Source organism: Sitodiplosis mosellana, unplaced genomic scaffold, assembly GCF_009176505.1.
Source record: "Sitodiplosis mosellana isolate CC-2019 unplaced genomic scaffold, AAFC_SMos_1.0 Smas_scaffold_6226, whole genome shotgun sequence".
Taxonomy (NCBI): domain Eukaryota; kingdom Metazoa; phylum Arthropoda; class Insecta; order Diptera; family Cecidomyiidae; genus Sitodiplosis; species Sitodiplosis mosellana.
In genome coordinates, this window is record NW_022601467.1 from 10,916,193 (window position 1) to 10,930,033 (window position 13,841).

Sequence of the window (13,841 nt, forward strand, 5' to 3'; positions counted from 1 at the left end):
GTCAAGCGAGTGTAGACAAAATCGATACGAGTATTTTGCCTCAAGAGCAAAACAGAAAAAAAAACATCAATTCAAGGTAAAAGAAAGTGGTAGCCAGTAGTTTTCAATGTCTCTCACGAAAATGAAATAAGAATGGAAATTGGGTTCACAGCGTGTGTTTGTTCTATTTTTTGTTTTATTTAAGCAAGAAAAGGCTTATCAATACATTTTTGCTCGTGTAATCTACTTTTTTTTCTGAAGCAAATATTATAATATCAAAGGCATAAATTGTCTTATGCTCGTTATTCGTATTCGAATTCTAATCCGGTGCCTTCGGTGTTTTTTCTGATCCATTCATCGAATCGTGCAGACAATTCGTCTGACATGTAATTTTTCCAATCACCAATTTGGCCCTTTCGTATGAACTGAACATTCTTATCATTTTCACCATTCACCGGTAAATATGATGTAACGTTAACCGCTGGATTCTTTTGCATTCGATCGAATTTCAAGTGATCACACATTTGTGTCACGTCTATGTCCGTTATTCGATCTTCTACACCCAAAAACTTGGCACACCGAAAAATCGTTGACGGTAAATCCTTTTTCATGTCTTCGTACTTCAGAAACAGTACGTTTGGTTCGTGACGCATATTCCAGAAGGTCAGACAGTGTGGCCAAACGGGTCCAATTGGTGCGTTGTCACTCAAAAATATTTCACAGAATTCCCCAAATGTTCCAACTAGACCGTGTATCAGCAAACAATAGTGATAAAATGATACACATAAATCCTTTGGATTGCGTGCCACGTAAATAATCTAGAATGAATGAAGATTATGGAAAAGAATAGAAGTTTATAAGCTATTTCATGGCCACTCTTAATATGCTATTGAATAAGATAACAACCTTCGGTTTGACTGTGGTCAGTTTTGTTGGCAGGAGCTGTAATGGTAAATGCGATTTGATAAAACGGGGGCTTGGCATGTTGCTAACCTGTTGCACAGAGTTTCCGATCGAATTCCTACAGTAAAAAGCACATAGAAATAATCATTGATTTTTCAAATTAATTTCGACGAATTAACGGGACAACTGCAAAGCAACTCACTTCACCCATTCCGTATAGTCTTCATACATGATTGCAGTCATTTCAAGAAGTGGCGATCGTAATGTTTGTATGCTCTTGGCGCCCTCATAATCCAAATTATTACCAAGAAGCCAAACCATTTCCTGTGCCCAAGTTGAACCTTTTGTGTGTGTGTGTATGCGTTTTTTTGCATTTGCGTGGAAAATAACAATCAAACAGTTCTCAACATTAAGAAAATTGTTCATATCAATTACAGAACATGAAAACAACTTGCAACGAAACAAGCGGGCACAGCGTATGATGGAGAAAGTCGTTCAGTGTGCAAAGAGTTTCAAGTGAAATATTGAAGAAGAAAAATAGAAAAACAACAACAGATTTATGGAAACTCTTTTCTTTATCATTCGCTGCTTTCTTGAATGTCTCGAGCAGTTGAAATATGAGTCATTTAATTGTTCTAGCTAGTCGTATGCTTAATTTACCTGTGCGTGGATAAGAAATCATCCAGATGTCATCTAGCCGAACATCGGTGTTGATAATTTCTTCGGAAATATCCTGGTACTTTTTTGGCATAATAACGTGTCCGGGATTCACTTCGATGAAGCAATTCTTTCGCTGGAAAAAACTGTCGAGTTTTTCGCCAACCTTCCCACCCAACGGACTGCACACAACTTGACTCATTTTCGCTTTCTGTCTGTCTATCTTTCGCTTCCTTAGCTCCGGGAATTTACAAATCAAACAAAATTCGTACACATTGACATTAATTCAGTCGATGGTGCTTTTTTTGTCTTTCTTCTTTAATTCAGCTTGCAGTCTACCGTATTGGCAATGCTGATAATCAAGATTGAAGGACACCGATTTCACAACAAACAAACAAACAAAAAATGAATCACAAACAAGAAATAATTATAAACACTTTTGCAATGACCAGATTGTGTTGGCATCGGAACTGTTAAGCTGAAGTTATTGAATTGAAGACTGAAGAAGTACTGAAAAATGTATTTTCTCTGTGTAAGCTTTGCTTGCCATTGATATTGCCTGCAATGGCGTTTCATTTCTTCATTCTTTTTTTTCTCTTCTGCCAACATGACCAACAAAAACAAGTTAATCAGAGAGAAAGCGCAAATAATTGATCGGTTAAATGCAGTTATTTCTCATTGTGAGTGATTTTTTTTTCTCTTCTACTTTGGTTCATTTCACTCTTCGCTTGCGTTTGCAAAGTGAACGCAAAGATGCAATCGATGAACTATTGGCAAAAGTTGTCTATGTGTGTATGGTGTGCATGAAGAGTGCAAAGCGAGAAAACGAGCATCTGAGAGTTGTGCACTGGCGTAAAAATTAAAAACGGTTAGTTTGTTGAAGTCAATAGGCACACACACGATAAGTGCGCCAAGCCATGCCAAGCCAAGCCATGCACCAGAATGCTTTCATCGTCTTGTGTTTCAAACTGCAATAGGCAGAAGCATCTTATATGTTTCTTCTTTTTTCATCGCCTCTCGTTATCAACACATGCCTATTCGTATGCGTACTTTTTTTTCTTCTCTCTGATATGTATTGCAAGTGCACCTTTTGTAGTATATGGAATCGAATGGTGAAATAACAAATAAGCAGCGAGTACACATACAGGCGAAGCTTCTAATTTATAGATTTACAATTTAAAAAAAAAACAAGTGAAATAAGAATGCATGATTTTTACACATGGTCGAATAACGTACGGAGATAACGAACTCGCGCTGAGCATATTTCTCCAATAAATAATAATAAACTCACGCCATAAAGATACGCCATAATAATGTATGCGCCACTGACTTCAACCAATTTCAATTTTTTAGGCTGATGTCTTGGCCGTTTTCTCGCAATAATTAACTTTTCACGATACACATTACTCCATTTTTCAATTAATCCGTTGCTCGTAAACAATTCAATCTGTTGATTTATGATCGATTCCAAGCACGAATGCTTTTCCATGAATATGCTCAACGGAAGTAGAAAAATACGCTGTTTGGAAGGTCGAATTGTACCAGTTTTGAAATATAGCAAATTATGATAGCCAATGATATCGTTTGTCGTGACAAAGGCACCATGGAATTGTGGTTTCTTCAGCTCTTCCAATATGTCAAAACTACCATCATGCAGTCTTAGGCTAGGATAAAAATGAATACAAAGCAAAAATGTTACATACTCGTTAGAAAATTGCCATCCAGTTTCGTATTATTTCTTCGCAGAAAAGTGCGTTGTTGTTCTTTTCGTCACTAAATTTCGGGGTGGAATAGCAAAAGCAGGATAAGAACAGAAATAGTCGTAAGCTATATCAGCATGATGTGAATCACATGAAAAAAAAAATTCTGCAAAATTCAATCCAATTTGGCGTAGGCGATCGCATTGTGTCGATTCAGTTTAACATGCACGCTCTTATCTTATCGTATTTTTTTCATCCCACGCCAGAAATTTGGTCGCAAAAATAAACTCATAAAATCTCCGCAAAATTAAGACGAAAATGATAAGATTTTTTTTTTCTGAGAAAAACGAAAACGATATTTTTTTTTCGATTGAAATAAATATTTTTCAAATGAAACACTTACTTTGCACTCAAATGAGGCGATCCCAATTGTAGGAGACGTATAATTTGCACCGAAGAGTATATGGTAAAATTGAATTCTGCCAACTTCTCCAAGCTCTCGATTTCGACGGCCGATTTTTGTGATTGGATGAAACTGAATAGAGCGCCCTGATATGAGCTGCGTAGTACCAAACTGCCCAGTAGCCAAATCATGAAAATTGTACGCGCAAAATTGCGAACTGGCGGTTGTGTTACGACTCCGCCTAGCGTGATATTGATAAAATGTAGGAATGGCATATGATTCTTTTTGCCAAATACAAAATCTCTCCATATTTTTGACCGACCAGTCATATAGATTGTAACGCTTAAGGCAGCTCCAGTGGCAATTAAAAAACATGCCCAAACCAGAGGCTCAAACGGAAGCATCAGTTTTTCCAGTGGTGTGAGTGGCGGTCCATGTGGTGTTGTAAACACCACCGATGTGTATGCATATGGAAATGATGCTGTGAACCGTTTCGATCTTTCAACCGTGTTGACTATCGCAAACATCGTTAGGTTTACTTCACCCTTTCGCAACATTTCAAAGTTTTCTTTTGCACCTCCCAAATAATGTTCGTGCCCAACTCGAACTATCGGTTGAAAATTGAGCAATTTTGATAATTCACGGTATAGATTTCCCTCGATGCCTCTGGTCACATACGATCCATCAGTGTGATGATGATTCAATATCATGTACGGCGGAATATTATAAGTCGCCAGAAATAGATTACATTTGTGAAAATTCTTCAATTTCATTGGGAAAAAACTATCGTCTATCGAGATCGATTCATTGCTGAAGGTCATCAACAATGTTGACTGGATGCGATCGCAACTGTTTGGTGTAAACGGAAAATACGTATAAACATTCACTTGATCTTCTATTTCATCCGGACACAGCACATTCACATTAATCATGCGATACTTCCAACAATCTTGAAAGATTTGAGTTATCTCGTCTTTTTCGATGTACTCCGTTAAAATAATAGTAAAATAGCCGGCATAGTGAACACTCTTGACGTTGATCTCCTGGTAAAAATGCCTTAAAAAAACATTTGATATGTTGAAATTATGCGACAAACAACTTTTATTTCCAAAATTCAAATTTCTGAACCGAATATCTTACCGAAATGCCGCATAAGAATCTATGAAAATAATTGCACAGGCCCGCAAAAATGGTAAATATTTCATGTACTTTGGCCATTCAATTACATAACACATCGTGGATTTGGTGTGCAAAAGGATGCGATTCATAATTTCCGATTGTTTATAATGTTTTTGTAGTTGTACAGTGAAAGGTTGGATTAACGATATTGCAGAAGTGCGTTTACTATAAAATTGCCGAATGATATGTGATGTGGCTCTGGCCAAGAACTTTATTTCTCGATCCATTTGAAATTCGTTCAAGGCACCGTTTCCGAGCTGTGAAAAAAGTACAACTAAGAAAAACGACGTTAAAATCGCTGGCGACATTTTACAGCAGTACAGTTTACTTGGTTATTTACTTCTGAGCATACCTTGTTTAAAATCGGTGGCTTAAATGGCAAAATTTGTTCAAACAAACCGCGTTCAAAGCTATAAAAAAAGCGGATTAGTGTCCATTAGGCTTTATGAGTTTTGACCGCTTATTTGGGGTATTAATGCGGCGATAGAGTTTATTATTAGCTTTGAATGTGAGAAAATCTAAAAGGGTTTTAATGGTTCCGTGACTGGGTGATATCAGTTCACACGTGAATACCATTAGGCTGATGACAATGCAAAAAATGCAAACAGTGACAAGACCACTGATTTGATCAAATGATAGTGCCTTCGGCTCCTTTTCGGCGGTTTTGTCTTTTAAGTAGGGCGGTTTTCTGAATTCACTTGCCCAAAAAACAATCAGTCCACTTGAAGAATATTTGCGAATTTGTTCATTGAAAGGCTCAACGAGGCAAGAGTGTTTGCTGGATGAAAGAAAAAGATAATTCAGATTCACAAGGTGTACATTTGTGTGTTGGATGTGCTATGATAATAACCGAAAATAAAAGGCCAGCGGCATCGATTGAATATAATCTTTGGTCTTAAGAACGCTAACATATGGAAAATTTTTCAAATTAAAGTAATCAACCACTTCTGTTATTGTCATGTAGGCACCGCCGAAATCATCATCGGTAAGATTCCAGAAGAAATTTATGCCACCGTAATCATAAAGGGATAATCTGCAATATGAAAAAAGATTGGAAAATTCATATCATAATCCATATGTTATTAAGAGCACCTTCCACTGTATTGGTTGGGAATGTTGTCAGCCACATCTTGGAAAAAAGATTCGTACAAATACAGCTTGAGATTCGATTGGAATAGATCATCGATGTAAAAATATGGTGCCATGCGTTGGTTACCACGCAGATTGTCGTATAATTTTCCCTGATAGGCGTTGCGAAGCACAAGAGTCGTTAGCAACCATATCATGAGCAATGTGCGTGCAAAATTTCGTACTGGCATTGCAATGAAGGTGGTAGTTCCGCCGAAGCAATGCGACACCATATTGAAGATGGGCATATTATTAGATTTCCCAAAGAAAAAATCCCGTTTCTCTTTTGATGATAATTTCAAAATCACTATAACAATTGCTGCAATTAGGAATAGGACGCAAATGCAGGCCCAAACTCGCATCTTAAATGGGAAAGAGAGCTTCTCGAAAGATGTATATGGCCGTCCGGGAGGAATAGCAAAGATGAGTGACCCATAGAAATGTGCGAATGTCATCGAATATATTCTAGCTCGACTTTCGGCAACCACCGTCGCACCCACCGTAAAATTTGCACTTCCATTGCTTATCTTGAAGTATAACAAAGCACACATTAAATAATGAGTGAATTGAATGAATCTTACCAATGCATCCCACCAACTCAAGTGATCGCGGTAATTTGTATTTTTTATTTTCCACCGTTGAACTATTGGTTATATTTTTCAGAATATTGGTCCTCGACAACAAAACATTTACTGTGAAATTCAATTGCTGTGATAAAACTCGAATGATGGTGCCTTCAATGCCGTCTAAATAGTATGATCCATTCGGTTGTGGCATTAGAAATACAAACGGAGTGAAATTATAAGTGGACACGGATAATGGGCACTTGTGAAAATTGTTAAACTTTTCCGGGAATATCGGTACGCTACGTTCATTGACGAAGCTACCATTTTCAAAATGATCAAGCACTATTGGTTTAACAATTTCGCAATGCTCTGGAGTGTATGGGAAGAATGTGTACAAGAATACTTTTTTATAATCTTTGCCCGGTGTGAGAACAACAACATTTGCGATGTTGAGTGACCAAAAATCATTCAACATTCTGCGAACAATTTCTGAATAATTGACGATGTATTTGGTCAAAACAATCGTATAATATCGAAAGTCATTTATTGTGTCCGTTGTCATTTCGAACATAATGCGACTAAAATAAATTTGAATTAGTTTTTTGCTTTTGTTGAATGGAAACTGTGTAAACAATTTACCTAAAACTCTCATAACAATCTACAATAAATATGTTGAAGTCACGTTGATAAGCCGTTTTCTTCAATGGAATATAATTTTCGATGACATAAGTCATTGAGGTTCGATTACTTTCCATTCGAATCAATTCACCAGCTACTTCGATTGGCTTCAATCCACTGGTTACCGTTAGACTTGATTGCTCCACTATGAATACGGTTGATGTTCGTGGACTATAAAAACGATCCAAAACATTGTCTAAGGCATGAACGATTACTTTTGATTCAATTTGTGCTGGAATTATATGCAATAGATGAACTGATGACAGTATGCCAACTAACGCTGAAATAATGAGACGTTAGAAATATTTTCATGAAAAGAAATGAAACTGTAATTCACAACAGATTGATTGAAATTCGAAAAACACAAGAGAAAATGGTAATTACAATTTAATATTTCGAAGAGTGATATTTACCCAGGAATAAATTTTTTACATCCATACTGTGTTAAAGAGTGAGCAGCCATTAAATTAAATTTGGTTTTCCGAATGAGTGAAGGCGCAAATCACGTTCAAATGAAAAATAAAACCAAAGCGCCTTGAAAATTGAAAAAAAAACCTTGAACTGATAATTGATCTCAAATCAGTTATCCATTAGCGATGGCACTGGCCACAACAAAAATCATGTCATGCTATTTTACAGCCATCCCAATTAAATCCATAGACACGCAACGAAAAGGACACAGTTAGATAAATATGACATTTTTCCATTACAATTAAATAAAACAATGTGACAGAAGATTCTATTTGATGTATTGCAAAAACTTTATTAAATAAATGTGGACAGTAACATTGTCCGAAATGCATTCAGGTTAGAATTAAATTTATTTTCAATAATTTAATCTGACTCAAGTAGAGTTAATAAGGTGAAAAAAAAATTGGCATTCATTGGAATGTATTGAAGTGAATGTTGTTGGACTCTACGCCGTTTAACTTTTGTGATCACATATGGCGTTATTATCAAAAATGTCACCTAGCATGGAAAAAACTCGAAAAGTGATGACCAATAAAAGACGAAAAATGTTAGTAACAAGGGAGTTGACCTGTTCAGTCCAAGCCTTCAGAAAATCAACATATTGAGAATCCCTATTCCCAAATCAAAGAAAATGTGATTTTCTACCGATTTAGACACTAACATTACCTACTTACACCCATATAGTCGATCAATGACACCTTGCATGGAATTCAAAGAATGACTTTTGTGATCACATATGGCGCTGGTACTCCCTTCACAGCTAGAAAACCGTTCTGAAAATTTAATGGCAGCTTCATGACGATGAAACAAGACTCTCAGTCAATTTCGAGCGATACAATAACTGTAGGTACTTCTACAATTATTTTCGGGCCACTACAATTAATTCTTGGTTATTAAAACTCTTTTTATAGCAGTTTATAGCAGTTTTATTCCCATATTAAATATTAAACTCCCCTGGAGCCAAATAAGTTGTTGAAAACATCAAGGATCGGATGACTGATTTGAATTCTACATTTTTTCTACAATATTATGGAACCTAGCATCAAGAGAGGAAGATTCAGTTTGTGGAAATTTCAATTTGTGGCCAAGATTTGAGTATTACCGATTTTGGGCCAATTTTCAAGACTCGTCCCGATATCGAACAAACGGGCAGACATATTTGAAAACAGACAATTGATTTGAATTCTACAATTTATCTACAATTTTTTGGAATCATTCTTCATTCGAAAAAAAATTCGATTTGTGGAAAATACGTTTTTTGACCAAGATTTGAGTTGTCCCATTTTACAGCAGTTTTTCGATAGCCGATTACTCAAAAAAATTGTTCCTACATAAAAAAAGTAAAAACACTACATTAAAGTACATAAAATCTACAATTGAAATCGCCCTACCCGAAGTCATTTCGGCAAATTTGCCAAGATTTGAATATTCATCTGAAAAATTATTAGTGATTTTTCTCGTTCAATTTAATTTAAATAAATGTTTATAACGGAAAAAATTGACTTTTTCAGTAACATGTCGAAATTGATTTGAATGATTTACTATGGACCACACACTTGTTAAATCAGTTCAGTTACAATTTGGTGTGGAAAGTAACCGTTCACGTTATGAACCAAATAGATTTGAATTATTTATCATTTTTTATCAATTTTTTATGTTTGATTCGATGCTTGATTTTATTTTATTTTTTGTTCAAATATTCTGTTAGGTCCAAGAGATATCTTCTTGATAGTTTCTTCATAGCAACAGCCGTATTCTGTCTTCTCTCAAAGCAATTGTATATCCAAATTCTAGAAAATATGGACTTGAAATTATTGTGTACTCGTTTGAATTCACAAAATTTCAAACTAATATAAAACTCTTGGAGCTGTCAATGATTGTGTGATACATACCAATATTGCTTTCAATGATAAAGTTACCGAAGCTCCATTACTTTGATTTCGAATCATTCCCCCGGTAAAATTCATTTCTGAAAACAAATAATTTTCTAGGGGTTTCACGCAACTTAAAATTCATCTAAAATTTCAATATTTCTCTCTTTTCTCTCACATTCTCTGGGATTCACCAAAATCCGTATTATTTCGAAATATTTCAACATTCACCTTGAAAATTATGTTCTGGAAGTGGGTTTTGGTGGATCTTCAGGATGGATCAGATTGGGTTTGACAATGCCCTGGTCCATCCTGAGGATCCACTTCCAGAACCAGGAGCGGTTTTGAACAATCCTGAGGATCCACCAAAACCCACTTCCAGAATTTTTAGATTCAAAAAATTCTAAAAAATTCGAGTTTATGAATAAAAAGAAGCAATATCTATAGTTTACACATAAAATGATTTTATTTCCAGCTATCTAGTAAAATCTTCGGCCTTCGAGTTTGCGTGAAACCCCTAGATCTATTGACTAGATCGAGAGGAGAGTATGTGAAAAAATTCTTATATATTTTGAAAGAGGAGAGTATGTTTTCTGATGATTCTGTTGGCGTTAAAGTAGAGTATGTTGTAGCACCGTCTAGCCTCTGCGGTCTTCACGGTTTTCGCGCAACTGATAGGAGATAACAACATGGTGTCTTCGGCAAAGTTGTAGTACTCGAGGTCTTCTATAACATTGCTGAAGACATCTATCTCTTATCTCTTATCAGTTGCGCGCAAATCGCGCACATAAAAAAGCAAATTTTATATAGAACTTTTTTTTCTTATCATTTTTCGCGCTTTTCGCGGAACTGATAAGAGATAAGAGATAACTGACTTCAGCAATGTTGTAGGAGACCTCGAGTGCTACAACTTTGCCGAGGACACCAAGTTGTTATCTCTTATCAGTTCCGCGGAAACCGTGGAAAACCGCAAGGACCCGCCAAAAATGAACATACTCGCCTTTAACCATTTTTGAGTCGAAAGAAACTTACTCTTCTCTTTCATAACAAAGTCAGATGAACTTACTCTCCTCTCGATCTAGTCAATAGAGATAATTTTAATATAAAAATCGATATTCTCCGTTTGGATGATTGCATTTCAACCAATGCGAATGATTTCCGTTATTCATTTTCAGTCGATAAGGATACAGTTGAAATGCGGGTACAAGTGGAACATTTTAATGAGCCATTTTCAATATCGCGTGTGGATTGCAATTTTTGTTCATGGTTTAGGTCATAGAACACTTACGTTATACTGGAAAAAAATTACATTTTATGTACAATATAGGTTCAACTACATGGTAAGTATGTAAATGAGGTGTCACGGTGAAAGACTATCACAAAAGAAATGGATACAATTCATGAACAAGTGACAAAGTACACGTTTATCACAAATGCATTTATTTGGAAAATGGTTTGTTTTTATTCGACCGGCTGAACTCGTTGTGCTGTGAAAAATGTGCGCCTTTTATTTACATTGAACGTGAGAAAATCTAAAAGTAATCTAACAGCTTCATACCCAGGGGAAATAATCTCTAAAATCAGTAACACCACACTGAATAAGATCAAATATCCGCAAACAATAAGTACGCCACCAATTTGATGAAGTGTCAATGGTTTCGGTTCCAATTGATTGGTTTTGATAAAGAAATGGGGCCGAAATTTGCTGGCCCAGAAATCGATCAATCCACTGGAGATGAGCGCATTATTGTGATTGTTGAACGGTCTTTGCAGGCATGTATGTTTGCGAAAGTAGGCGCAAACTGGTGTTAATTTTGCGTACTTTCTGGTTTTCAACACATTATAATGTGTTAGGTAATCTTACTTTATAAAGTGTGGAAAATTGATGAGACTAAAATAGTCAAGCATTTGTGTAACTGTTAAATATGCATGGTTGGGATGCAACACACTTCTTGCATTGTACATATGAATTCTGCAAAAGAAATTTTATTTCAATAAAAATCTAAGTACATGTTGGGTAGAAATTGAAGTTGAATAGTATCCACAGTATGGATTCCACAATATTGCTTGACCTACTTGTGCTTGAGTTCTGGGAAGTTTTCAACGATATTTTGATAATATGTGCCAAAGACACGCAATTCCAAATCGTATTCATAGAGATCATCGAGATCGAATAACGGTACCATACGCTGGTCACTACTTAAATAATCAAACAACTTTCCTTGGTAGGCATTTCGAAGAATCAAAGACGATATCAGCCAAATCATGAGCAATGTACGCGCAAAGTTCCGCAAAGAGACATGATTTTGTGTAACAGACTCTCCCAGACCAATAGACACCATATTGAAGAAAGGCATATTAATGGATTTCCCGATAAAAAAATCTCGCTTCTTTTTCTCGACTAATTTTAAAACAATGCATTAAATCGTTGCTAGCACGAATAGAACTGAGATACATAGCCAAACTGTAATTGCAAACGGAAAGTATAATTTCTCTAAAAAGGTGTACGGACGACCGGGCGGAATTGCGTATAAGAGAGATGGATATAGATATGCAACCGATGTGGACAGCTTTAAAGCACGGCTAGGTGTAAGCGTTAGAGCCGATATAGAGAGATTTGAAGTACCATCCGCAACCTTAAACAATAATAAAATGTTGAATACGAAAAATCTTCATCGAAAAGGATGTCCTACCATTTGTTATGACGGTCCCAGCGTTGATTGTTGAGATGAACCATATTTGTTATAATTACCAAATACAGTATGAATGACTGGTGTAAAATTCATTCGTTGAATTAAGGTCATAAGCATGATACCCTCAATGCCGTCCGTTTCAAAGGATCCGTTTGGCATGGATCTTGCGTTCATGTATGGAATAAATGTGTATGACGCTATCATCAGTCGGCATTTTTAAAAATTACGGAACTTATTAGGGAAGATTGGTGCATTGCGTGAGAATGAACCATTATCAAAATAATCATAGTGAATCGATTCAATAACTTCACAATGTGTCGAAGTGTATGGAAAATATGTAAATAAATGGATTTTTCCGTCGTATGCAGCTGGTGCGAGAACAATTGCATTTGCAATGTGAAGCGACCAACAATCATTCAATATCCTTTGCACAATCACTTGATCGCTTCGTTTTGTCAAAGCAATTGCATGAAATCCAGTGTAATCAAACGTTGCCGTGGTCATTTTAGTGAAAATACATTTAACGAAAAAAATGTACAAAAATAAAAATTGAAAATCAATGAATTATTTACATGATTTCAATTTGAAGCTTGCCTAAAACTATCGTAATCGTCAATCACAAACACATTGTAAAATTGAGGCTGTGAGAATGAAAATGGCAATACAGGAATAAACATTCTGAAACGCATCAAGAAAAAAAAATTCTCAAAAGTGAATCATGAGTTCTGAATACGCAAAAGTGAACCTATGCTGCCCATGTAAATTCATGTTTCACTTTTGCATATTCAGAACTCATGATTCGTTTTTGCGAATTTTTTTTCTTGATGCGTTTCAGAATGTTTATTCCTGTATTGCCATTTTCATTCTCACAGCCTCAATTTGATTTGATTGAAGTTGAAACGGTTTGCGATCACTCAAGTTATCATTGAAGTTCGATTGCTTTGAATTTGAATCATTTTGGCAGCAACGTGATTTGGTCCGCCGTTCACTGTCTGCGATGATTTCACTGCAATGAACACATTTGACGTTCGTTTGCTATAGAATCGAGTCATGACATTTTCCAAAGCATAAGCCAACACCGTTGAATCCGGTTCAATTGGAATCCATAACACGGGGGTACAACTTGATGCGATTATGCCACATATCAATGAACAAAATCAATTAGAATCAAATGTTCAAAATTCTTATCTTAAAAGCGAAATCACCCAAAACAAGTATGAAAGTCATGTTGGAGATTGGAAATAATAAAAAATAATTTAATAAAATTCATTTTATCGATATTCAATACTGTACTAGATCGTGTGCAAATTAAATTAGTGCATGAATGATAGCAATAAAGGCGATAGAATAATCTGATTTATTGTCATTCGGATTACTGGAAACAGCCTAGTACAACGTTTGGCTATTAAAATATATCCAACGTAACAATTTTTGCCACGACAAAGTAAAATTAAAAACTCATACATATTCGTGATCTTATTCGTTGAGTTTCTAGTCGACATTAACCATTAATACGACCGTAAATTTATAAACAAACAATATGTTCGAGTTGTGTAATCATTTCCGATAATCGACATTATTTGCAGCTCTTTTGTTCTAAGGTTTAATAATGA

General features: G+C 35.7%; 2 protein-coding genes across 2 annotated transcripts; both read right to left on the reverse strand.

The window, feature by feature from the left end:
- Nucleotides 1-141: 141 nt before the first annotated feature.
- On the reverse strand, nt 142-3,576 carry LOC129577937 (luciferin sulfotransferase). Its single transcript, XM_055465797.1, has 5 exons — nt 3,243-3,576; nt 1,543-1,772; nt 1,085-1,223; nt 886-1,000; nt 142-797 (listed from the first exon to the last, which is right to left on the reverse strand). Exons 2-5 carry the CDS (start codon nt 1,739-1,741, stop codon nt 282-284), a joined length of 969 nt encoding a protein of 322 aa, XP_055321772.1. The 5' UTR covers nt 1,742-1,772; nt 3,243-3,576; the 3' UTR covers nt 142-281.
- Nucleotides 1,891-7,631, reverse strand: LOC129579433 (uncharacterized). Its single transcript, XM_055469514.1, has 8 exons — nt 7,607-7,631; nt 7,155-7,473; nt 6,544-7,093; nt 5,977-6,476; nt 5,672-5,854; nt 4,783-5,148; nt 3,643-4,698; nt 1,891-3,203 (listed from the first exon to the last, which is right to left on the reverse strand). Exons 1-8 carry the CDS (start codon nt 7,629-7,631, stop codon nt 2,753-2,755), a joined length of 3,450 nt encoding a protein of 1,149 aa, XP_055325489.1. The 3' UTR covers nt 1,891-2,752.
- Nucleotides 7,632-13,841: the final 6,210 nt, after the last annotated feature.

Excerpts from the sequence above, each read along its gene's own strand:
- LOC129577937 (XM_055465797.1), bottom strand. The coding sequence starts at position 1,741 with ATGAGTCAAGTTGTGTGCAGTCCGTTGGGTGGGAAGGTTGGCGAAAAA. Across the intron at positions 1,224-1,542 it reads GATTTCTTATCCACGCACAG|GTTCAACTTGGGCACAGGAA; the intron begins GTAAATTAAGCA and ends CACACACAAAAG. Across the intron at positions 1,001-1,084 it reads GACTATACGGAATGGGTGAA|GAATTCGATCGGAAACTCTG; the intron begins GTGAGTTGCTTT and ends TTTTTACTGTAG.
- LOC129579433 (XM_055469514.1), bottom strand. The coding sequence starts at position 7,631 with ATGGATGTAAAAAATTTATTCCTGG. Across the intron at positions 5,149-5,671 it reads CCGCTGGCCTTTTATTTTCG|TAAACTGTACTGCTGTAAAA; the intron begins GTTATTATCATA and ends TAAATAACCAAG. Across the intron at positions 4,699-4,782 it reads GATTCTTATGCGGCATTTCG|GCATTTTTACCAGGAGATCA; the intron begins GTAAGATATTCG and ends TGTTTTTTTAAG.